General features: G+C 35.1%; 1 protein-coding gene across 1 annotated transcript; it reads left to right on the forward strand.

The window, feature by feature from the left end:
* The first annotated feature begins 1,877 nt into the window (after nucleotides 1-1,877).
* Nucleotides 1,878-27,071, forward strand: prlra (prolactin receptor a). The gene is made up of 9 exons (XM_079846778.1): nucleotides 1,878-2,082; nucleotides 13,629-13,722; nucleotides 14,986-15,118; nucleotides 16,490-16,659; nucleotides 18,609-18,775; nucleotides 19,587-19,728; nucleotides 21,477-21,573; nucleotides 22,963-23,032; nucleotides 24,005-27,071. The coding sequence occupies exons 2-9, from the start codon at nucleotides 13,659-13,661 to the stop codon at nucleotides 24,980-24,982; spliced, it is 1,821 nt and encodes a 606-aa protein (XP_079702904.1). The 5' UTR covers nucleotides 1,878-2,082; nucleotides 13,629-13,658; the 3' UTR covers nucleotides 24,983-27,071.
* Nucleotides 27,072-27,250: the final 179 nt, after the last annotated feature.

A 27,250-nucleotide genomic window follows, 5' to 3' on the forward strand; every position in this document is an offset into this window, starting at 1 on the left:
ATTCAGTTAAATGCTCAAATTTAATAAAAAATGTATACCAGTTTGCAATAAAAAAGTATATGTCATTACATACAGTGACAAAATATCAAAACAAGTGGGTTATTTATTTTAAAGACAGACAAGCAAACTTTTTCCTGTCAATAGACTTACAAATACTTATTTATGGCTAATTTGGTGAAATATTATGTGATTACTCTGCTGGGAATATATCTGAAATATCTGAACTTGAGAGAAACTGACTCCATCCTCTAAAAATCACTGCACCGGTTTTTTAAAAATAATGAAAATGAAAATTTGTTCTGAGAAAGGTATAGCACATAACTACAATATTTATTTGCAGATACAATTTGGTTTGTTGTTAACTGATTCATTATTTTATTTTATTTTGCATGTGGTTTATTTTAAATTTGGAAATTGTAATAGAACAACTAAACAATTTAGTTGGCATGGTGAAACATTGTAAAACCTTATTGAACTATTGTGTCTCTGGTGCAAGAAACATGTCATATTTCAGAGTTATATGTACTGTGCGCACCTAACCTCCTTTGATTTAATGGCATTCTTTATGGCATAACGGTCTGCAATAACCTCAGTCTGTATGTAAATGCCATTAAAACTTTACTTAGGCTGTAGGTCATTGGTGACAGAAATAAAACCTGTAAAATACTGTGAGAATGCTGTGATGACAGTGAGTTCTCAAGCATCATGCCTAAAATATTTACATGGGATTTTAAAATCCCATTTGGTGAACCCTGTAATTATCACGGTCCCAATAATCTCTGATTTGATATACTGTAAGTGTTAAAGTTCGCGAAAAGGTTAAAAAGTCTTCATTAATTCACTTAATTCCAGAGTTCTGTGAGTTACTGTTTGACATAGACTAGTGATATGTGGTATATTTGTTATTGACTATTTGTTTATGTTCTGTTAAGCATAAACTCCCTTTATTATTATATGGATTCAAGCTGGATCAGTGAGGTTCTGACATGTTATGTCTCATGAAACATGTTTATCCTTAAACATTTCTCTCTTTCTAGAGGCTGTAGACACTAATTTCTTTAGCTGTCCATTTTCAGTTGAAGTTGGCATAATCAGAGCAGTCTAATCTAGATCCTTGTTGCAAAAATTAGGTAATTAAAAATGTCTTAGTCATCCTTGCTTTTACAGATTGGCCCAGCTCCAAAGATTTATTACAAACGCATCCTTTGATACTGAATGTTTTATTGGTCATGCTACCATTCCTCGTCCTGATGCTGTGTTTTTCCATGGCCATTAGAACACTGCAATGTCTCTAATAGGGGAAGTTCCATTGTATCCTAGTAATCTGTCAATTTATTACCATCATTGAGACGCACTGAGCGGCAAACAAACACAGTACTCAGGAAGATGATGTGTAGCTTTTATCTCAACAAGTTTTACAGTGTTTGAGCAAGAGCAGAATATGTACAGTCATGTGTTTGGACTGCAAGTGCGAGCAGTTTGAGTCATACCGGATTGTCATAAATAACTGCCAGCTGTATCTTACATTTAAACACTATCTATCTATCTATCTATCTATCTATCTATCTATCTATCTATCTATCTATCTATCTATCTATCTATCTATCTATCTATCTATCTATCTATCTATCTATCTATCTATCTATCTGCATGATTATCATTAGCAATACTTTTATTTTCCTAGTGACCAACATTTCCTACATTTTTACTTTTGATTTGGGACCCAACGATCTTTAGTCCATTCTTATTCATTCATGTATTGTAAAAACTCCAGCATCAGCACTGACTGAACTCTCAGTACAGAGCGCAAAGTGGGAGGAGTTTGTGTGGGAGGGGCTGAACGATCGAGACCACGCCCACTGACAGACAGACCTGTTAGACAGGAGGTGCCCATCACCCGGACGCCCGGAGGCATTTGACTTACCTGAGGGCTGAAGGAACACACGTCTTGCTCAAGACATCTTCTAAGCTTTACGAGCGGGCTGTTACATAAGCAAGAAAAGCAGAAATCAACCAGTTCAATGTAGCCATCCTGATAGCACGATCATTAAAGAGGGATTATAGGAGCTCTATGAACAGCAGGTAAGTGCAGAGCTGCTACTTTTCTGCTGTTTGAGATCTCGAAGACATTATATCGAATGCTCTTGACTGAATAGAATTTACATTCGAATAAGAAAAGATGCTTGCATGCTAGCGTAATGAATCAACATGGTTTATAAGGCAAGAGAGTATATTTATATATGGTAATGTTCTGATGAATGATTTGACTGAACTGCAATATTTACTTTTACAATACTATTTTATCTACTTATTTGAAATATTTCATATTTAATAAACTTGACTATTTATATACTTAGTTATTAGATAGTTAGCATGCAGTGTGCTTCATAGCATCTGAGTTAACTGTTTTTATTCAGATAGATAGATAGATAGATAGATCTCTCTACTCTAAGCAGGAAGATTTATTTGTATTATATTTAAGTATCTTTAGTCTCCCTCCATTCCTATGAATCTCTCTAGTTAGGCTATATTATGTATAAACTATAGATAGATAGACAAGACAGACAGATGATAGATGATAGATAGATAGATAGATAGATAGATAGATAGATAGATAGATAGATAGATAGACACAACATATTTAAGATTTTCTAAGATGTACGAATTTCAATTGTATAGTAAAATTCCATCAAATTTAATTGAATAATCCTTGAATAATCCTATTATTTATAGTATGAATTAAGGATTTTACATAAGTAAAAAAAACTTGAGCTTAATACATTTTTTTGTATACATCTTAATGGAACAAGGGAATGGACCATTTAGTTTATGTGATTCGTATTCATAAATTTAAACATATTTTCTTTTCTTTTTTTATTAATTTATGAAATTTAATCACATCATCAAATGGTCCATTTCCTTGTTCCATTAAGATTTATAAAATTGTTTTATTAAGCTTAATTTTTTTTTCTCATTTAAAATTCTTGTACTAAATGTAAATGTGATTATTCAATTAAATTTGATGGATTCAAGATAAATTTGATTCCATGCAGGACAAGTGTGTTTCTGAAATGGTGCACAAGTGTGAATGGTGTGTTTTTGCTTTAACACAAACTGTGACTTCTGTCAAATTCTTTAATCAGAGTGTATAATATTCTTACATTAAAGAGTTTATATGCAGTGTATTTATTGTTGTATTAAATAATATGAATCAATTGTGAATCAATGTGAGTGATTACACCAAGAACAACACGTTCCTGGATCAACACCTGTGTTGAACCTAGAACAAAGTTCCAATCAACCAATCAGATTTGAGGGACAAGTTTACAGTTTATAGTTTGTCAAGTTTAGGCTTACAACCAGGGTTAGGTGCTTCGACATCAGTGTTATTCACCGATCATTTCCCTCTAATTTGAGGATAACTTATTAGGTTTAGAGATATAGGACTTAAGTTTCAAACAGGAATTTTGTTCCAGGATCAACAAAATATGTTGATTCAGGAACATGTTTTACTTGCTGCATGCAATTACATATGAAGCAGGCGTTATCATTGTGTGCTCATTATTATACATTTAACAAGCAGTGTAATGTAAGTGTGACTTAAATATTTTTGATTTTGACGTGATCATCAAGTTAGCTCACACGGCCCAGAATCAGTGCAGGGCTTTAGAGTCTAATTATATTAGAGATTGGAAAGTGCTGATATAGGCGTTCATTATGTAATGAGCTTTGCATCGGTCTAATCCTGGGCATAAGAGGACAGAATGGCTGTGAAGTCTTCAGGGTTTCAACTCGGCAATGAGTGTCAACAGTTTAATAATGGGTGACTGCTTCAGAGATAAAGGTTGTTTTGGTGTCTGTCATATTTGATCCTTATGTCAGCTGTTTTGCAATTCAAACAGAGTCATACAATAAAAAATAATCTTAATTATCATCTTGATATGCTGGGCATGATATGAGGTCAGATAAAGTGTACAGTATGAGCAGAAATCAGCTTTTTCTATTTATCTTTTTGTATTTAATATTAATTTGATATTCATATGTAATAAACCCAGTGCTTTGTGTGTGACGTGCGGAACACACCGGAAGATCTGGCAATAGCTTCTTTACCTGATTAAAGTGAGACATGCCACTTCCTAAGTGGCCATTCAGCTGATTGTATCAGTGAGAGTGTTCAACACTTGCAAATCGCTCTGGTTGTTTATTGAGCTGGCTAATAAAACTCCTGCTATCATGATAGTCTATCTTTTGTTGGTTAGAGCCACCTTGATGGCCTGAATCATAGCGGCAATAAGGCATGTGAAGTGTATCTGGGAAATGTGGCTAACAGTTTGAATTGGATGGTCATGAGGTGTTGAATATATATGTATTTAAATATATGTATACGTTTAGATGAATACCTAAATATGTGCTGCGTGCTTGATAAAATGTGTGCTGCATCCGTGCTTCCTCTCAATAAAATAAAAACACAACAAAAATGACAGCGGTGAGAAAGCAGCAGTTAAGAAAGCATCTGATCATAGTGATGTGGATGCAAGCTCTCCAATTCACCCGCATTATGTCGACAAATGAGGTATTTAAAATTACACTTATGATACAGTAGTTTGATCATAAATTATACATTTGAGACTATAGACTATACAGATCTGGCTATGTGAGACTATTTGAATTAATCCATGATACAATGACGTTACATTACAGAATAGCTCTTTCGACATTATCCTGAACATTGTATAAGCATTCATTTCATGTGTCATTGAATGGAAGAGAGGCTCTCTGGACTGGAACCTCCTTTTGATTTTCCTTCACATAAAAATCTGTCTACAGGCTTGCATAGTCAACAGGAAATCTGGAAGGTCTCAAGTTTTGTTACAAGCTGTTCACACATTGGCAATAAAAAAGCGATTAATACATGGAAATTCTTACACATATCCCCTTTAAGCCAGCTTAAGCAGCTTTTCATATATATCGCTCTTAAATTTGCAGCTTCTATTCAGCACTGACCTATTTCCTGTTCACTTGATTAACTCATTGACCTCAGCAAATGCTTTTATTGCTTGGCATCATCAGGTCTGGAACGGATCCCATGTCAGAGCGATGATGTTGTTGAGTCATTGTTTGCACTTCCGAATGAATAATTTTTGAAGGTTTACTCAGTTTGTTTTTGTATAGCAGTTACTTTTCTTTCTTGTTTTTACATGCCAGAACATAGCTTACAGTAGTTCACCACAAAACTTTATTTACTCACCTTCATGTTGTTGCAAACCTGTATTTTTTATTTTTTTTAAGTGGAACACTAAATGATAATTGTTTTAAAAAAAGCTGTTTCCCATTTAACAGCAGTTTAGATAAGAGCTTCGGTGGCTAGGACGATTTTCATTGAATAGTTAAAATTCTATCCTGTTCCTTCTAAAAATGGTATCGGAAGACTTGATATATATATGGACTACTTTAATGGCAATTTGTGGACTATTATAGTTTTTTGTCCTTTTTGGAACTTGACAAACGTGACTATAAAGTTACTTTTTTTCTTTAAAAAAAATGGAACGTCAGTCTGGCAGGTAATTCACTGGAATTAGTTGAATGCAAGTAATTTAAAGGAATAGTTCACTTCAAAACTAAAATTCTGTCATCATTTACTCAATGATGTAATGACTTCCATAGTATTTATTTTCCTACTATAGAAGTCAATGTGGTATCAACTGTTTGATTAATGCCATTCTTCAAAATATCTTTCTTTGTGTTCAGCAGAAGAGAGAAACTCATACAGGTTTGAAACAACTTGAGGGTGAGTAAATGATGACAGAATTATCATTTTTAAGTGAACTATTCCTTTAATGTCAACACCTTGTAACAAGCTGTCAAAGCCACTCTGAAATCAGAAGTGCCTTATAACATGAGCAGATTAATGGAGTAATGCTGAATTGTAGAAATTTGGGGAAAGCATTGCCACCAGGAAAGAATCCTCAGTCTTGCAGAAACATGAATTCACAAACATAAGTGGAGATTGTCTGCAGGGGAAGATGTTAGAGAGCTAGTCCGACTGGTTTAACAGTTTCACAGTTGTTAATCTAAGCCAGGTGTTGTGTTATTCCATCAACAATAACAATTGGTGATGTATATCTATACTAACGAAGTGTGTTTTGGGCTCTGTATGTGCTACTCCTTTTCTTTGTGTTTTGTATCTCTTTTAGGCAGCTTGTAAATATATAGCATGATTTTATATCAAATTCAGATGAGACTGATTCATAATGCCGCTCATTACATTACAGTAAATCTCAGGGCCAAAAGCACCTCTTCATTGATATAATGTAACAAATCAAATATTAAATTACATTAAAATCAAACAATTTGTGGAAACTAATTCATATAACTATACGATTGAATTGAATCGTTTCTCTTTAAGGGATAGTGCACCAAAAAATGACAATTGTGTCACATCATTTACTTACATTCATGCTGTTCTAAATCTGTATGACTATTTTATTCTTTGAATCACAAAATTCGAGAAATTTCAGCAAGTTTTGACATTTTACTTTTTTTCTCAGTGTTGTTTTGGACCCCATTGACTTTAATTGTATGGGGGAAAAAATCTCCAAAATATCTTCTTTTGTGTTCTGCAGAAGAAAGAAAAGTTTGGAACAGCATGAGAGGAAGTAAATGATGACAGAATGGTCATTTTTGGGTGAACTACACTTGTATACTAAATAGGGCTGTCAAACGATTAATCTCGATTAATTGCATCCAAAATAAAAGTTTGTGTTTACATAATATATGTGTGTGTATGGAGTATAATTATTTTCTATATATAAATACACACACATGCATATATATTTAAGAAAAATGTGTTATTTATATATAAAATATTTATATATAATATAAATTATATATAATATAAATATATATACACAGTATATACATGCAAATATTTCTTAAATATATACATGCATGTGTGTATATTTATAATATATATAGAAAATAATTATACACCGTACACACACATATATTATGTAAAAACAAACTTTTATTTTGGATGCGATTAATCGCGATTAATCGTTTGACAGCCCTAATACTAAACTAACAATGTGATTCACTTCAAACACGTTTAAAACAAACTGTTTGATTTTAAAGTAATTTAATATCAGAATTTTTTTCTGAGTGAACTATCCCTTTAAAAAAAGGCAATTAAAAAAAGACAAGACTTTTTCAGGGCATGTGTCATTAGTAATTTATCATGAGTTTACACCTTCCATGTGATCTGATTATACCTGAATGACGACAGACTACTTTAGAGATTTGCTGTGAATTAGTCTTACACAGTCATCGCCACCCACCAGGACGACTAGATATGTCCCCAAAGACACAGGTCCACCCGTCAACAGTATCATGATCCTAATCCCTAACATTAGTCTGGATTTGGCTCACGACCGATCACCTTTCAGGTCTATGTCACCCACTAGTGCAACACTACACCGCCGCTCACACCTCTAAAGAAGAGGTGGGTTGGATGGTTATGTATTGTGCAGCTGGTGCAGAGTTTCACTGAGGGGGATGGAGAAAAGAGCAATTGAAAGAACAACACATTGTAGACAAATGTCTGAACACAGTAAACTGCCAGAAAAAAAAGTGGTTACCGACTGTGAACGTTTTCAGTTTCTGTTTGAGAAACTTTTTGGGAATTGTTTCCTGCTATGGTTTTCCACTAAATTCTGGATAATATCTAAACAGACGGCCCACATTCTAGGAAATCTTTAATTGTGTTTCTTAGGCAGACGTTTGGCATGTGACGACATGCAGTTTATAGATCCCAAACATCCAAAAATGTGAAAAAGCATACTTGGATGTGTGCAGAATTTTGAAGTTTCAACATTTAGTAAAAGATACTGGATTTGTTTGCAATTTATTTGTAATAGTTTATTGGAAATTTGTTTTCCTAAAAATAAGTTCAAAGATTTTTTTTTTCAGTCTACATTGCAATATTTTCACGTCAAATACTTTTGAGACATACGGAGTAAAATATTAAAGGGTTTAATTGCATATAAACTGTGGGTTTTCTGAAGCAAACATACAATTATGTTCACTACTCTCATAATGCACTCCTGCTATCATATGATTCACCACCTTGGCATTTTATTTTCCACCAAGAGGAACAAGCAAAATACATTTTATTTTATTGCCATGACTACAAGCACTATTCTATTCGACTGAACTGATGTTTTACCATCTTCAGTGATAGGTTAAATGGTCATTTTAAATGGAAAATTGTACTTGCTAAGCTATCTCCTGATTTTTGCTGAAACAACTCATATAACCTCATCATTGCTCTGCAAAAATATTCAAACTATGACAAACATGCACCCGTTCACTTGCATTCTTGCATGAAATCTGTTTTGCATTTTAATCAGGTTTGCATTCTATATTCGCATTTTCTATATTTATGCACTTAGTTTCTGATGAGCTATACAGTTAATATACATTAGCCCAAGTGTTGTTTAATACACTAATTTAAAGTGGACCCATTATGCCCTTTTACAAAGTCTTGTTTTTGTTTTTGGGTTCTACTTGAGTAGGTTTTCATGCTTGAATTTTCACATATTTTCCATTGATGCATCACCTCTCTTCACAGTCTGTCAGTAACACTATATTTAGTTCCTGTCTCTATGGACTCCCTCTTTCCAAAAAGAGCAGTGTGCTCTGATTGGTCAGCTGGATCAGTGTGATTGGTCTACCGCTTTGAGCCCGTTTCGGAAATATTATACCCCTTACCATAACCGCATTATTGAAAAAAGAAAAACAGCATCTCTTGGCCTCAACAAGGCCTCGGACCCTTTATTTTGCATATTCCTTGGGCGGAAATTATTTAAATGAGGAAAATCGTGATGTGTTCATTCCTGGTAGACAATTCAAGACTACAATCAAGGCGTTTCAGGGAGTTCTGAACTGATATAGAAAATAACTCTCTCTGGAGTAACTTTGTGCTTTGTAACTTGCTCAAACAGCAGCATTACACACTAAAGAAAGTTGAAAATGTAAAAAAAGCATAATAGGTCCTCTTTAATTCCTCATTTACATTTAAATGTAAAACCTTCTATACATAAAATGATGGGGCAAAATTAGGTCAGGTAATCTGCCTAGATCTTTTCATAGCTTTAACCTGAGAACATTAATTCTTAATGCCAGCAAGACCTCTCAGAGGTCTATCTGTGGAATTATAAGGGCCAGAAATGGAATACAAGAGTCGCGGGTGGGTGAGACCGCGGGTTGCTAGATAATCTTTAGATACGTGCCGACTTGTTGACAAGCCCATGCTTGCTACTGTACGCCCGGCTTAGCGGCTTACCCCCACTTGGAAGTTATGTAAGATAACTGTTAACAGTAGGAAGGCAATCTTCTAATGCCAATTATCAGATCACACTAAACATTCTTAAAATCAAAGCGTTACACAGTGGAAAATGCCAACAGGAACGTATACGACATGAGTAGATGATTATATTCTTGCTTGCTGTCGCCACAGGCACCACAGTGTCTGAATTTTCATTGTACGTGACTAAGAAGTAACAAGCCAGTGATTGTCATTGCCTTTTCTGCAACAGTTCAGAGTGCACCATTTGTTTGCCAATGGACAAGCATTCAGCACATTTACAAGTCAATAAATCAATGCAAGATCAATGCTTCTGGGTTGTCATCTTTGGAAAGGTCTTGCTTAAGGCTGCTTCTGCCTGTTTGTTTTGATGTTCATTTCTTGGCATTGAAATAATGTTCTATGATTGAAGACCAACAATAATTTTCTTTTTGATTACATAATAAATGGCAGTATATACACATCACAGTCAGACATGCCCCTTTGTGCTATTTGGTTGTGATACTGGATTAAACTCGTCCCAGGAATCTGTTTTAAAGATTAAAGGGTCAGCAATCCGTACACCTTTATATCTTTACTAACTAATTGCCAATTAGTTAGGTTAATACACAACAAACCAATTAGATGACAGTTTAGAGACAGTTTATTAAAAGTTTATTAAAAGTGCTAGTATTTTTGTGTGTTCTGAATTTAGTTTTTATTTTATTGGCTAAAACTCATCTTTGATAATCAAAATGACATGTTTCCTGTGAAAATAATTTCTTCATGCCACAAAATTGCTTAAATGTAACTTGCGTCATTGAGTATACACAGAACTTGATTTTCACCACAGGGTCATTCATTTCAAGTATATTTAATAATTGAGTGTCAATTGTACTTGATATAATTGAGCTCCAAATCAGCATATTAGATCCCAAGCCAGTTGCAAGTTTTCAGCAATGAAAAACAACAATCCAGTGTCCTCCTTCAACCGGCTTGCTTGTTGAACTCATTGAGGCGCTGGTGGGCCGCCAGCTTGTGTCATGGCAGTGTCTTGCACTATTCAACTTTGCATCGAGAGGGAATGAAGCCCAACATAGTTGGACCTGGTCTTTCTGTTATGATGATATAATCTCTTACATAATCAGATATGGAGAAAATGCCAGCTGGAGAAGCTTTTTTTCGTTCTTTCTTTTAAATCTGTGATGCCACCCTGTTCACCAGGGGAAATAAAAGTTCTCTCTCTCTCTCACTCATTTTCTATCCGTCATGTTTATGTCTATCTCAATCTGCTGTCCTAATATCATGCTTTCCATGTGCTTAGTGCTTATTTGTCATCGGATTAATGGTAGGCTGGAGATTGAGCCGATTCCGGAGGAGTCAGATGCCAAATGTATTTGCATATTATTTCCATGCTTACACCGGTAGCACTTAATATCGTAAAGCTGTCAGAAACTGATATGTTAGGTGAAAAACAAACTGATTGATTAGCTTGTGTTCTCAAGCTAACGGCTAAATGCTTAGGAAAACAAATTGCTGGGAAATGGTAATGCATTCATGTCCTTTTAGTTTCCAGAGAATTGTCTTAATCATGTTTGCTAGTATGAGTAAGGACTTGTTGTCTTTTGACAGGTCAAGTTTCTATGAATTATACAATGAGGTTAGATCACAGGTGCATAGGTTGTGACATCATCTTTATATGACTGTGATCTACAGTCTATGAGATTTATCAGTATGAGCAGGGCATTAATTGGAAATATGTTACCCTGGTCCACAAAACCAGTCACATGGGTCAATTTTTTTTAAATTGAGATTTATACATCATCTGATAGGTGAATAAATAAGCTTTCCATTGATGTATGGCTTGTTAGGATATGAAAATATTTGGCCGAGATACAGCTATTTGAATATCTGGAATCTGAGGGTGCAAAAAAAATCTAAACATTGATAAAATCGCCTTTAAAGTTGTCCATTTATGTTCGCGATTGTGCTGCATTCACTCACAAAAAGAAATGTTTTATATATTTACGGTAGGAAATTTACAAGATATCTTCATGGAACATGATCTTTACTTAATGTCCTAATGATTTTTGGCATAAAAGAAAAATCATTATTTTGACCCATACAATGTATTGTTGGCTATTTCCACAAATATACCCGTGCAACTTATGACTGGTTTTGTGATCCAGGGTCACATATGAGCAATAGATTTGGACTTTACAGAGCTCAGTTACATGCACAGGCAAACTTTGAGATTTTTGCAAGTTGATTCAAAGCCGTAGGTGACATACTTCAGAAGTTTTTAATCGTTTTTTTTTCTGACAAAAATACTACATATCTCTACAACCTAAATTGCACAGCTAATGTGTGTTCTGATGATTGTCTGAACGGTTTGCATCATTAGTGCTCTGATATTTTGCTCAAAACCTTGGCCCATAACTCATTGTGCACACTGGAGCTACAGACAAGAATTAGTGGTCAAATTGTGGGTTTTCTTAAAGAATGATAAATTATTAGACAGATGTGTTTTGGTGATTCTAAGTAGGCAAGCACCCATGTTTGGTATGCATTTAAACACTTTAGACCCCCTTAATTCAAATCTCTGGCCCTGTAAGACTTGGCACTAAATAACATTAGTGCCAAAAATGATCAGTGATTTACTAAATTCACTAGACTTACATGTAGCTTGAGTGTCTTGGCTGCTCAGGTTGCTCAAGAATATTCATTAGAGAGGTTCACCTTTTGTGCTCTGACCTTTTTGTCCTGCTGCTCTTGTTTATTCCTGTTTCTATTCCAATTTATTAGTTTCTACCAAAGTAAAAGGAAAGAAAGTGAAATTATGACCACTGAACTAAACTAAATACACAGTTGTGCTGTGAATTATTTTTGTGGAAACAGGAAACAGGATTCATTAATGAAAAAAAAAAAAAAAAAAAAAAAAAAAAAAATATATATATATATATATATATATATATATATATATATTCATTTATAAACTTTGAACCTGGTTACCTAGAACCTGGAAATCTGTATATTCTAAAAATTGATAATGGGGTTATAATAATTGCAAACCCCCAAAAACATGGATAAATGGTAAATAAAAGAGCTGATATAAAATGTAATCCTATTCCCTATTTAAGTTTAATATCTTGCATTAGCTTAACATTTGACAATTTTTTTGCTGTGTTTGTCTGTTTTGATGAAAATTCAAGTTGAAAATAGTTTCCGTAGAACTTTAGACCTTTGATTGGAGGCATGGATCTGTCTGCCTATTTTATGAGTTGAGCAATTCTTACTGGAAGTTTCACATGTGCCAATAGAAGTCTTTTCTTCCATTGGCAGAAAGGTGATGTTGAAAAGTAAGTTTAAAAGCTTTACCTCAAGGTATGTCATGTTGTAAACATACAGAAATTACCTATAAAACTAGTAGGAAAATTCCCACACTAAGAGATACTGCTTTTTTATACATGGTCCCTTGCATGTAAAATGTAGAAAGTGGCAGTTTGATGACCGCTATAATTTTAATTGGTAGGCAGTTGGTTGCAAAGCATCATGAAATATAGATAGTACCTTTTTTATAGTAACTATGAGTTGAACTGATCTGAGTTGCTCCTGTTCTCTAAAATGATAAGAAGCACTGAAGGAACTAATGATTGAGAAAGTGTTGAAAGATGGAGCCTGGGGCGGAAGGTTTAAAAAAAATATGTACAGTAAGTCAATGATTTTGCATTCGCACACAAAATGTTTTTTCCCCCTAGAAACTTTGCCAGTACTTGCAAAAAGTTTCTTTTGGGGAATGAACACTTTGTTCCAGGAAAAATATTTAAATAAAAAGAATGAAATCTGATCTGAACAAACAAAATTTTTAATTTTATGGATCATATTCAAAATATATTAGAAGAGGCATATTTGATTGCTCTGGTTTGTAAGCAGATATTTTCAGGTGACAGGTGACAAAGAAAGTTTTCCAAATAAATATGTCTTTGTTTTGTCCAGTGTCTGTTTCATTGTAATGGTCCCACATTAACATGATCTTATAGTACTACACAGAAGGCTCATTAACCCTTGAGAATCACTTACAGTACTGTATCTGCTCTCCTCAACAACCCGTATTTCTGTCTGTCATTTTTAATTTGCTCCTGCACATTTATATTTGTAATAGATGTATTTTGTATAAACACCTTTCACAGTATTTCCCCCATATATTAAAGAATAATTTGGGCTCTTTATGCCAATGGAAATCATAAAGATCTAATATCTCGCTTTCTCTCTTATCTCTCACTGACAGATCTAAGGCGTTTAGAAGCCATCAGGGACAATGAGGAACTCTGGGGCCGTGCTGATTTTGACCTTTATTACCAATTTAATATCACAAGCAGCAGGTGAGCAGTGTTATTGCTTGTAAACCTACAGTAAGAAGTTCAACTTGACTAACTTTATCTTTACACATACACTATCATTCAAAGGTTTGGGGTCAGTAAGATTTTGTAAAGAAGTGAATATTTTATTTTGCAAAGATGCATTTAATTGACCTAAAATGAACATTTTAATTTGAGGTTTTTATTCACCAGAGAATCCTATTTTTTTAAATCAGCTTTCACAAAAATATTAAACTGTTTTCAACATTGATAATAACAAGAAATGTTTTTTGAGCACCAAATCAGTCTTCAGTGTCACATGATCCTTCAGGAATAGGCTATTTCTAATATGCTGGAGTAATGATGCTAAAAATTCAGCTTTGCATCACAGAAATAAATGAGTTTTTAAAATATATTCAAACAACAGTTATATTAATATTTCACAATTTTACTGTTTATACTATATTTTTAATCAAATAAATCAGCCTTGGTGAGCAGAAGAGACTTATTTCAAAAACATTTTAAAACTCTTACTGACCCCAAGCTTTTAAACGTTAGATTGGACTTGTCATCCATTTTTGCTTAGTCTACTTTTTTGTATTTTTAATATTTAACATATACTATGTATACATATGGTATTGAATGATTGCCATATTCAAGTACCATGGTATTTACATGGTTCTCCAAAGTGCTTAAAAGAATAATGTTCTATTAATTGTCGTTAGCGATCTCACGTGAGTGACAGGTTGTCCCGCCCTCGCATCATCAGAAAAAAGAAGCAGAAAAAAGTTATTTTGATTATTATAAGTTATTTTTATAATAAAAAAATACAATATTCCATAAAAATAATAACTATCAATTTTGATATCACGGTGACTTTAATGTGTCACGGAAGACTAATTTGCCACTGGTTCCTTCGAGATTTAAATATGGGGTTTTATAATGGGGGTTTTCAATTTATGAGTAAAATAAAGCCTGTGGGATACATAACTTGACTGTACTTTGACGTTTTGTGCTTCAACTTAAATTATACACACCCATAGCGAAAACATGAATTTTTAAAAAAGTAACTAGAAAAGCTTGGGGTGTGAGTGTGTGCAGTGTACGTTGTAGCACAAAATGTCATAGTAGCCTATCATCAAGTTATGCTTACCACATACTTTATTTTATTAAAAAATGTAAAACCCCCCATTGTAAAACCCCATAGGGAAATCTTGAAGGAACCAACGGCGAATTAGACTTCTGGATTCTCTATTCACTCTAAATGGGCACAATATATATCCACAGGTGTCAGTTCCCCAGGCAAACCCAAACTCACAAGCTGTCGCTCTCCAGAGAAGGAGACCTTCACCTGCTGGTGGGAGCCTGGAGATGACGGGGGTCTGCCAACCACCTATGCCCTCTACTACCGTCTAGAAAAGTCAGTCTCTATTCTTTTTCCTTTTCTAGAGCCATTGATTGATTGTTTAATGAGCATCTTTTCTTTGTCTTGCCCTTTCCTCTTCAGTAATGTGTGGTTTAAACTAGATTTTCTCTGCCATGTGTTTATTTCTGAGCTCATATGTGAAATAATCAGAAAGATATACATGACTTGCTTTCGGCCAACACACAAGTGCCCACACAACCTGCTAAATATAATTTACTCTGATTTTCACCAGAGCACATCCATGAAGTGTTATGCCAACATTATAGCTTTGAGATTCAGCAAGTACTGTAAACAAACAGATCAAACCTACCATAATACCATGTAATGCCACACCATGTGGAGTTCGTAGAATTCATGTTCGTACAGTTCTCATGTGAAGAATGTGCTGAATTCTGATATTTCAAGGGTGCAGAGTTTGTAATGTTGTTGGGATACGTTTGCAAAAATGTTCCTACACCCCTGCAGGGAAGATGAATTGTCAATATTTTGGGTCCGTTTTCCCAGAAAGACTGTACATTTACTGCAATAAAAGGTTTATTTTGTCAACATTAAGGAGTACACTACACTACTGTTCTAAAATTTGGGGTTGGTCAGCTTTTTTTAATGTTTTTGAAATACGTCTCTGTTGCTCACCGAGGCTGCATTTGTTTAATCAAAATACATTAAAACCTGTAATATTGTGAAATATTATTACAATTTAAAATAACTGTTTCATTTTTTATTTTCAAATGTAATTTATTCCTATGATGTCAAATCTGAATTTTCAGCATCATTACACCAGTCTTCAGTGTCACATGATCCTTCAGAAATCATTCTAATATTCTGATTATCCGCTCAACAAACATTTCATATTATCAATGTTGAAAACAGCTGTGCCGCTTCATATTTTTTTAGGATTCTTTGATGAATAGAAAGTTCAAATGTACAGCATTTATTTGAAATAGATTTTTTTTTAATAATGTAAAAGTATTTGTCACTTTTGATCATTTTTCTCTTAAAATATATTATTGACCCCAAACCTTTGAATTGTAGTTTAGATTAGTATCAAAGCTAACATACATGGACTAAACACTGAGAAACTCGTTTTCTTTTTGGCCCAAACATACAGTAGTAAATGAAAAGTACACTGATCAAGTTTAGTATTTTAATATTTTGATGGTAACATCATGAGTTTTGAGTATTATGGTTGGCACATTTATCATCAAAATATTATTTTCAGTTTTGGATGTGCATATTGGCTCTGATTATGGATTGTCACAGTGTTCAGACACAAACTAGCTGTAGAAATGTTCATATTTAATTCTGGTGTCTGTATCATTTCAGTTATTAAGTGTAAATCTGTCTGTTGATATCTCTCATATTCAGCTCCGAGACGGTCTACGAGTGCCCGGATTACAGAACCGCGGGCGAGAACTCGTGTTTCTTCAACAAAAATGACACATCGCTTTGGGTCAACTATAACATCACCGTGGTGGCCACTAACGCCCTGGGGAAGAATATTTCAGAGCCTGTGGAGGTGGACGTGGTCTATATAGGTATGCTTATACTGTATGTTGTCTTTATAAGCTTTACTGTAGGTTCTTCCTGTACTGTATCACCCCCTTCCCATTCATTTCTCTTCATTCGCCCCTCTCACCTTATGTTCTTTCCTGCATAATGTGTCATTTGTTTGTAATTTCGTTTATTAGTGCATATTGGATGTTACAGACTTTATTGCGGTGGAGTCATCAATGAGAGGAATGTTATTGCTGCCCGTCTGGAATCACTGTTGCGAAAAAACATTATTCTGTCGTCTGGGTCATAAAATATTACTCACAGTTTCCGTCTGTCACATGTTCTCTCGCGCATTAAGCCAAAAGGGTCATTTTTCCAATATAATTTATTTGATTGGTTTATTTTTAGTTCCTGCACAATTTGACAAATACGTTCTTTTGATCTGAACAATTTGTGCAGTCCAATTCCTCCTTATCATTAACTCATATGTACAACTATAACTGAGACTAAACTTTAACTAATGTTTTTTATTTATGCTGAAGGGGCGAAACACTCATTCACAATACGAAGCACACTTTTCTGTTCTTTCCTTCATCCTTCTTCAGCAAGTTTTCAGGTTTGTGTGCAAAGGTCACTTAGGTTGACCTTATTAGGTTGACCTTACCCTCAATCTGGAAGAAACTAGTTTTCTGAGTTATTGCTGAATGTACGGAATTTGAAATCAATAGTTCACCCAAGAATGAACATTATGTCATCATTTACTCACCCTCATGTCGTTCAAAAACCTGCATGACATTTTTGAAACACAAAAATATCAGAGCTTCTCTACTGAAATCTACAGTAAAGACAAGATTTTCAGTGAATGATGCAAATCTCAGTCTGTTCCTCATACAAAGTGATCATATGGCTTTAAAAGTCATATTGAACTCTTTTTTTCGCCCTAATATATCGACATTCTGCATTATAGTGGGGCGGCTAAGCGCAGATTTTCATCAGAATCGATCACTTAGCGATAAAAGCATGAAATTTGGTATGAAGGCCATTTTTGATCCATTTTCCCATTACGAAATCCATATTTGGCGGCCATTTTGAAAAATGGCTGCCATGACCCCCAGGGGTCAAATTTCAAGCGCCTACGGTCCTAAATCTGATCAGACCCCCTTTGTGAGCCTTCCTACCAAATTTGATGCTTTTATCGCAAAGTGATCGATTTTTGCGCTTAACCGCCCCACTATTATATTATATTTAGGGCTAGATTTACTAAACATGGCAAATTAGCATGAGAGGGCAAAACCAAAAAAGCTCAGATGGGAGTGGAAAATCTACCAAGAGCAGCACACATTATCGTCTGGTTTAAGACATGCTTTTTTGGGCGTTCAATAATGGCTCAAATACCAGTAAATTGACTAGCGCAAACCTTAGTAAATCACCTTGCATGATTCATCTGAATATTCTCCTCCCATAAATTTTGCGTCTGAAAGGGAAACTTCTACAAATGCATATGAAATAAGGTCAGCCGCAAAAATAACCCTGTCCATGCCTTTTCAGCGCGAAGTTTTCACTGCGTGTCTTTAGTAAATCCTGACAGTAGTTTTGTAACTCCAAATAAGAGTTTGCGTTGGTTGGCGCAAGCTGTTCGTAAATCTGGCCCTTTGTGACAGAATCTTCATTTTTGGGTGAACTATCCCTTTACATTCAAAATGGTGTGATGTACACTACCATTCAAAAGTTTTGAGTCTCTTTTTTTTTATTAATACTTTTATTCAGCAAGATGCATCCAACTGATCAAAAGTGACAGCAAAGACTTTTACATTGTTACAAAACATTTCTATTTCATATAAATGCTGTTCTACTGAACTTTCTGTCCAACAAAGAATCCTAAAAAAAATGCCTCACGCTTTTATATCACGGGATCATATTATCACATTAGTAGGTTTACCCTCTTGTATATTTTGCTCATCCTATCCTGTCCTCTCTATTTCACCCACAGTTCAACCGAACACTCCAGAGAACGTCACAGCAGTAGTGGTCCATGAAGACCAGGGTCCTTATGTAAGAGTGACCTGGGAGAAACCACGAACCGCAGACACCCGCTCAGGGTGGATCACGCTACTTTACCAGCTACGAGTTAAACAAGAAAAAGATAAAGAATGGGAGGTGGGTTGAAAAAAAATAGTGCATCTTCTTTAGAAAGTGTTTGATTATCAATTAGTCTAGATTTATTACCGTTTGCACTGGACTATTTAGATTTGCGCCACCTAGAGGAAACAACTAGAATGCAGTTTGTCAACTTCACAACATACAGGACTTTACATGCTTGTTTTCTTGATATGATGGACTGGTATTATCATCTACCTTGTTGAATGTGAGCTTTTTAAATATTAACAAACAGACTAGAGAACAGTTAACAGTTGTTTGTTTGTGACTTTATCCGAGATCTTAAATGAATGGAACGCAGTTAAATCAGCTGTTACACAAAGCAGTTTAATCATTGACTGTCCCAGCCTGGGTTTATGTCTTCATTAGTCCGCAGAAACCTGAGGGAGGCTAGATATGCAGAACAACAGGGACTAGCTCAAACCAGATTTGTTTTTTTACCCCAAAGGCTATGCTTCAGTAAGACAGAGGCATGAACAATAATGATTGCCTAGTGACAGAGGAACCCGAGAGCAATAGTATTGGCTCTATGAACTGATGCAACACATGTAACTGATGATCATTGCTGATGCTGCGATTGTATTGATTTTAAGAGTTAACTGCATAAACATTTAAGTAACGATTTATTCTGATCTGAATTCAACCAACAACATCAACATATTTAGCAATTTGCAACAAATTGGGTTTTGATATTTGTATATTATTTACTTTTAAGACATTTTATTAAGAAAGTTATTATTAATAATTAAATATATTTTATGTATTTTCATATTGATCAGTGATCTTAAGTGTTCTCTTTATGTGTGTGTAGGAGTATGATGCTGGCATGCAGAAGTACTATGACGTGTTCAGTCTTCACTCTGCTAAAGAATACATGGTGCAGGTGCGATGTAAACCCGATCATGGCTTCTGGAGTGAGTGGACCCAAACCAGCTATGTCAAAATGCCTGATTGTAAGTCTTTTTTCTTTTCATTTTTAAGTAAACTTGATCATTATAAATGTTTTTAGGGAGATTTTATCCTTTGAGTGCATGTTTTTGTTCCAAATATGCTGTAGATATACATACATACATACATATATTACACACACACACACTGGGGTCAAAAGTCTGAAATAGTTAAGATTTCTAATATTTTTGAAAGAAGTCTTATATGCTTAGCAATGCTGCATTTATCTAATCAAAAAACAGTAATATTGTGAAATATAATTACAATTTAAAACAACTGTTTTCTGTTTTAATATTATATTTGATATATATTTCAAAGTGTAATTTATTCCTGTGATGTCAAAGCTGAATTGTCAGCATCATTACTCCAGTCTTCAGTGTCACATGATCCTTCAGAAATCATTCTAATATGCTGATTTGCTGCTTAATTATTATCAGTTATTACTGGGCTCAATTATTAGTTGTAATAATAATGGTTCTTATTATTACCAATGTTGGAAGCTGTAATACATTTTCTTTGATGAATAGAAAGTTCCAAAGAACAGCATTTATTTGAAATAGAAATCTTTAGTACCAGCACAACTATTTTCAGCATTGATAATAATAATAATAATAATAATAATAAGAAGAAGAAATGTTTCTTGAGCATCAAATCAGCATATTACAGTAGAATGATGGTGAAAATTCAGCTTTGCCATCACAGAAATAAATTACATTTTAAAATATATATAAAAACAGTTCATTTAAAATGTAATACTATTTAGCAAAATTCCTGTTTTCACTGTAAATGCAGAGGCTCTTGTTTAAAAACATTAATAATATTAATTATTCCAAACGTTTGACCCGTGTATATTATTTTTTTATTTTTTTATTTATGTTTTTATAAAATGTATTGTTTTATGCATTATGCGAATTTAATACAACTATTACAAATTAAATTCAGTATATCAGCATAACAATTGGAGTTGAAAGTTTTTTTAGTTTAACTTACATTTGTAATCCAAGATTTTCAGTTCTAAAACTTTTTAACTTGCCAGCTGCTAAACATAAAAACCTGCACCAGTAATGATGCGAAAAATGGTAACATCTGAAAATACGTGCCCTTTTTCAGCTCAGACACATGTAAGAGAAGCAAAACATTTCTGGTCCAGTAGGTTGAGGTAATCTTGAAGCCTATTAAATGATCATCCAGCACCGCCAGAGAACCGTTTCAGGACCTTAGTCTGTGTTCCTATGTTCTCCCGCTGAGCCTGAGAACAAATCTGTTCTATGCATATGTATCTAACAGAGCAGACCATTCTAGAGGGAGTCCCAACAGGCTCTCAGTTTCTCCAGGGAGTTATGACCTCATCTTTACCCGGCTAGCACAACCTCAGCCACGCATGTTTTTGAGTTGCAGCTCATGTAGGGCCTCAGTTGCCCTGGAGCTTCCGTGGAAAGTCAGGCCCGGTGGGAGTCGCACCTGACGACGGCGAGCATGAAATAGAGCAAAATGAGTCAGAGATCAGCCTGTTTCCAGCTCACAGCATTTTCACATACCCACACTGTTCCAATTAGTTTCTTTCAAGAGTTTTTTCATAGTATTTTTGGTTATTTTTTAAATACAGTGACCCAATTTTACCCAGTGTTTATCCTGTTCTGTTTCATTTTTTGGTAGTACTGTGTGTCATCTAGTGTCATAAGTAGAAAACAAATTGCAGTGGAGATGCACTCTATTCATCACCATTTCCTGTTTTTGTGTTTGTGCTGTATAGATATACCCAGAGAGCGTTCGCTGTGGATCATAATCACGATTTTCTCTGTCTTCTTCGTCCTCATCCTCACCTGGACGCTAAACTTAAATAGAAACAGGTGCGTTTTTGAGCCTGAAACATTTCCACCACTCAGCCCTACATTCATCTTATTTTTATTTTTTGTTTATTTCATTTTAAATGTATTTTACTTGTATTTTAAATGTACGGAGCCCCTAAAGGGACATGGTGAAGAAAAAAAATGATTTGGCAATGGTTTTGCGTTCTCTAGCAACTGGTTTGCATTCCCCGAGAAACTTTGCTTTCGCTCGCAAAGAACACAAATCATTTGCGAGAGAACGCAAAAGCACGGCCAAATAATTTTTCCTCCCATCTCATTTTTTTCTTCTTCACCATGTCCCTTTAGGGGACAATATACATTAATATATTGTTTTTGTTTACAGATATATTTCGCTGGTTGAGATTTCATCTATTTAGTTTTTGCATTTTATTCTGTTTTTATCCTGGCATTGGCAAATACCTATTAGTTCATTCATACCTATCAGTGTGATTGAAATCAAATTTGCTCTGGCTATTTATACACAATGTTCTTGCTGACAAATACTTATGTAGGATTAAACTGCCATTAGAGGATTGATCCAGATTTTGCAGTACCTCACTTCACTCTCAAATGTAGTTTTAGGCCAGTTTCTCTCAACATAGATTTAAATAGACAAAAGATAGACTAATTACGTGGTCAAATAATGTGAGGGATTCTCAATAGTACAAGGACAAACGGGATCCAAAATTAATCTCTTAATCCTGTCGGGACACGTGGAAGCTTTTGTTCCGTATTGTAGATAAATCCCTTTTCAGTATCCATAGTGCTTATATTATGATCATGCATGAAAAGCATTTGTTGATAGACATTGTTCTTAACCTTGCACAAAGAAATGAAGACCAATTACTATCAAACACCTTAGGAAAATAAAATAATTGTTTATCTAAATAAATCATCCAAATGAGTACATTTATGTTATTATATACATATTATAAATACACTACTAAAATGTATTTAAAGGCACACTATGCAAGATTTGTACCTTAATATAACAGCTTCGAAATAATTTCGATGGTAAACGAACTCGTAGTAGGGCGAATCATCCCGATAGCAAAGGGGGGGGGGGGTATGGACAAATCTCGTGAGAATCATGACTTGCTTTACGGCACAACGTCACATACATCAACAACATATGAAGCAGCCTCTATGGAAGACACTAGCACGCATTTCAGACGTGAATCATGGCAGAGTCGACGAAGAAAACGAAGAAAGCGCGGTCGGAAGAGTGTGCAGAGACTCTAGGGGTCGCTGTTTGAGAAAAACGGAAACTGCATAGTGTGCCTTTAACCTTTGAAGAACAGTTTTGAGCAAAATGTTGAATTCAATATACATTTAGAATCTCACTGTTTTTTTTTGTTTGTTTTTCCCCCCGAATATATTTGTATTTAGTGTGAAGCTTTGTTTGCTGCCTCCTGTTCCTGGACCGAAAATCAAAGGATTCGACAAACAGCTTCTCAAGGTAATAAAACAGTCACTCATGAAACTCAGAAGAGCCTGTTTCCAAATCTTTGAAAGTTTTCAAGTTAGCTTTAAAGATAGACTCTTTAAGATAGATTGAATGTGTTTGTTGTAACGCCAGACAGAAAAGATTGAATGCTAAGTATTGTGTTATGCAACCATTGATAGTTAAATCAATTCAAGTGACATTTATTTATATAGCAGATATAAATATAAATGTATATACAATACAGATTGTGTCAAAGCAGCTTCACAGTAATGAACAGGAAAATAAAATTTTGAAATTATGAAACAAATTCAATTTCACAATACAATACTCTACATTATGTCAATAGTGTCATTATTCAGCTTAAGCTAGTTGATTCAGTTGAACAATGTCGATGTTGCAAAGTTCATCAATTATGAAATGAGTTCAATTTAGCTATAATAGTTTAAAAAACATGTGACGTTTCGGCCACCATCGAGGAAACGTCACATGTTTCTTAACTATTAAAGTTGAATTTATTTAAGAGTGAGTGCTGCACCTTTTCCTAACTTTCATGAATTTTAGATTTTTTTTGGTTGCGACTCCTCTTCTGTTGGTAGAACAGAAGAGTTTTTCAATTTAGCTTTCAGCAGCTCTACAGAAGGCAATAGTGTCATTATTCAGTTCAATGTTGGTTCAGTTCAGTTCAATAACAGTGTTGATGTTACAAAGTTAGTGTCATTTTCCAACAAATTTTTCAGATTTTTTCAGTTCATAATTGTCTTTTAAATCCCGACTGAGGAAGCCAATTTTTAAGAAACACTTTTTTGTTTCAAAAATCGATAATGCCCCAGAAGACAAATTATAATAATCTTCATACCCCTTGAAATGTCCCACATGATCATTAATTGGAAAGCATGTGCTGAGGAAAAAAAGGTTTTGATATCTCTGACATTATTTGAAGTGCATTTTTTGGCAGTTATTTCAATTGCTTTGCTTTCTTTACAGAGCGGGAAATCAGAGGAAGTTTTCAATTCTCTGGTGATCCAAGGTTTCCCTCCAACCACCGATTATGATGACTTACTGGTGGAGTACCTTGAGGTGTACGACAATGAGGAGCAAGAGCTGGTACTGAATGGTAAAGATCTATCAGAGGAATGCATGAAGTCCAAAAGCCCATCGGACTGCGACTCCGGCCGGGGCAGCTGCGACAGTCGCACCCTGCTTTTGGAGAAGTGCATGGAGGGACGGGAAGGAGGCGGAAGCGATCAACATCAGTATAGCCAGCATGGAGAAACGAGCTGGGCTTCAACTGAAAGCAGTGAAAGCCAGGGCCCTGAACCCAGCTCTCCAGAGTCCCCTGATGGATGCGTCAAGACCTGGCCAGTTGTGTTTTCGTCTCCCCAACCTCAACTTCACCACCACTACCAAGTAGGAGCTGCGAAACCAGCCTACCACAGCGTCCCAGAGATCCTCAGCCATTTGTCACCACGTGCAACGGCAAGCAACTTTCACCAGCTTCACCATCAGGACATCCCGCCACAGGAGGGCCTCTTCAGCAAGGCGGCCTGCCCACATTCCCAAAGCTACAACCAGTTCAATCGGGACGGCTCCGACGCTCCTGCTCACTGCGTGCCTCCGTCACGTTCCTTGGAATACTTAGAGGTGCAGAGGGTCAACCCGGACAATATGCTACTTCTTAGGCCGCTTTCAGACCCTAACCGTGAGGGTGAAGGGTCCGATCGCACCGGGGAGGACTATAGCAAGGTCAAAGAAGTGACATCAAACAATATTCTGTTTCTGCAAAGGGAAACGTCCCATCAGTGTGTGGACGATTACACCCAGGCTGATCAATGCACAAGCCAGCAACCACCTCACCCCCGCAAACCTGCCGTCCACCAATCGTACTGTCCCGCGCAACAGGAAGGCGTGAGGGTGATGGTAAACGGTTATGTGGATTCAACAGTCTTGATGCCATCCTACTAGCACATAGTGGTCCAGTGCATGAAGGCAGAGATGTGATCCGCCTCGAATGCAGCAAAAACAATATCCTAAACACTAAGACTATCAGCAGCTCATGCCAAGCCCTAAAAGAAGCGCTTTATCTTGCTACATTGGTTTAAGAAAGAGGATTTATATTTATACAAATGATACTTTTTAACTAGGTGTAAGCAAGAAGGACTTGTTTCAGAGCTGAGGTCTGAAAAAGGTCTGTGCGCTGTGAACTTTACTTGTGCATTTTGTAATGCACAAGTTGTAAAGAGACTGTGAAGTCACAGAGGTTTCTTTGACAGATTGTGTACTTTGATGAGGAGACGCTTAACACCAAAAAAAAAAATCTTTTTACACTTAAAAGAACTGTTTTAAAGTCTTTGAAGTTAACATGAAATCAAAATGGATCCTATTTAATGTAGATTTCTGCAAAATTCCCAACTAAATACATTTTCTATCTCCAGTACAAATTGTACTTTTGGCTATATGTTACCCAATAGCGAAATAGCCATTTAGGCTTTAGCTGTGTCTCAAACAACGCACTATACACTATGCACTTATGCACTATTTACTCAACCGTGTAGTGTATGAATTTTTCAACATCGGAGTCTGATAGCCCCTCCCCCTCCGTTACATAATAGCCATCGGGGTGTTTAAAGTGTTCACATTTAATGAATTTTAAATGGAATAGTATTTACTTGCATATTATGGTGTTCATTCTGGAAACATACAATTCAAACCGTACAATTCAAAATGTCTTTGTATATTTATGGTGCACTCATGCAAATGTAAAGACATGAAAAGGGATTTGAACTGATTGTAAACTGTAAAATTTGCCTTTGATATTTACAACTCTCAGGTGGAGGTAAACTCGCTTAAACACTTCTGCCGATTGTATTTATAAATATAAATGTTATTGGTACTGATTTTGAACACAAAGGCACAACAGGTGTAAAATTAAAAATTAAAAAGTAAACTGCCAGCGTTTTTCCAAGTGAAATATTCGCTGTAAGAATTTGTGTTTCTCTGAATGGTAACCCTGTGAGAATCTATTTTTCCAAATCTGTATAGGTAGCTATTAATTCAGAATCGCACATTTTTTATGTTTGATATAAAAAAGAAAATGTCAAAATATTTTAGAAAAATAATTCATTCCAAAATAACCAGATAGTTATTATCTTGTTGATGCACAAATCGCTAACCATTAAAAACCAGTTACATGGAGACGAGTTAACGAAATAGCCCTTGCCAGTGCAAGAGTCAAACTCCAAGTTGCCTTATTTTATGCAGAAATATCTGAGAGAAGACTGCTGTGTATTTTGTTGGATAGAGTTAAACACACTAAACATGTGTTTATGTCTAAAGCGTACATGTAAATATAAAATAAATTAAATTGTTATATATAATATGTAGAAATGCATTTATATGTAACCTACAGATAAATAGTTTTGTTGGGTTTGCCTAAGCCATACAGTATAAATCATCCTATAATCTAACTTTGTTGATTTGTGAGTAGCATAACATTTTTTATGTCTTTGTTCTTCAACAGTCATACATTCTCAGTTTCATGCATAATAAATCTGCATTGACAAAGTAATGCATCAATTTTTCTCAGGCAATGGCAAATCTGCTTAATGTGTGTTTGTGACAGCATCTAATTTAACGTGAATTCTCAGGACAGTGTGAAATCATATTTCAGTCTTTTCATCTGAGAGTAAGCTATCAAAGAAAAGGCATGTTGATAGGCATTCAAGCTTTGTTACTGAAATCAGTTTTTGATTTCAATATGCCAAACCCTAATTTAATCAACATTTGCTGTATTAAAATCATTTAAATTCAAAAACATTAGTTTGTTATACACTAAGAATATGTCTTGTTGAAATGATGTTGCTATTTTCTTTACAGTCTTTTTTGTGTGAATTCAAACAACTGGAGGTGATGAAATTAAACTTGTGATGTTAACCTATTTAAGTTGACTATAATACATCATCTGTAATGCATCCTTATTGTGTTCTGCTTTTCCATAACAAACATTATTTGTGAAAGCGCATAGCAAAACCATTAAACACATGCTCAGACTGTTTCAGGTGTGTTGGAGTGGTTATTATTAGAATGATGGCTTAAACACATTTAACCAAATCAGCCAACACATGTACAGTACACCATAGAGTTGGTCATGGAAAATATTGCTTAGTAGAAAACAATTTATTGGGCTTAAAATAATCTCAACATTTTTTTCTACTTCAGTCTATATGACCTATT

The sequence above is a fragment of the Squalius cephalus genome, assembly GCF_949319135.1.
Source record: "Squalius cephalus genome assembly, chromosome: 17".
NCBI classification, from domain to species: Eukaryota; Metazoa; Chordata; class Actinopteri; order Cypriniformes; family Leuciscidae; genus Squalius; species Squalius cephalus.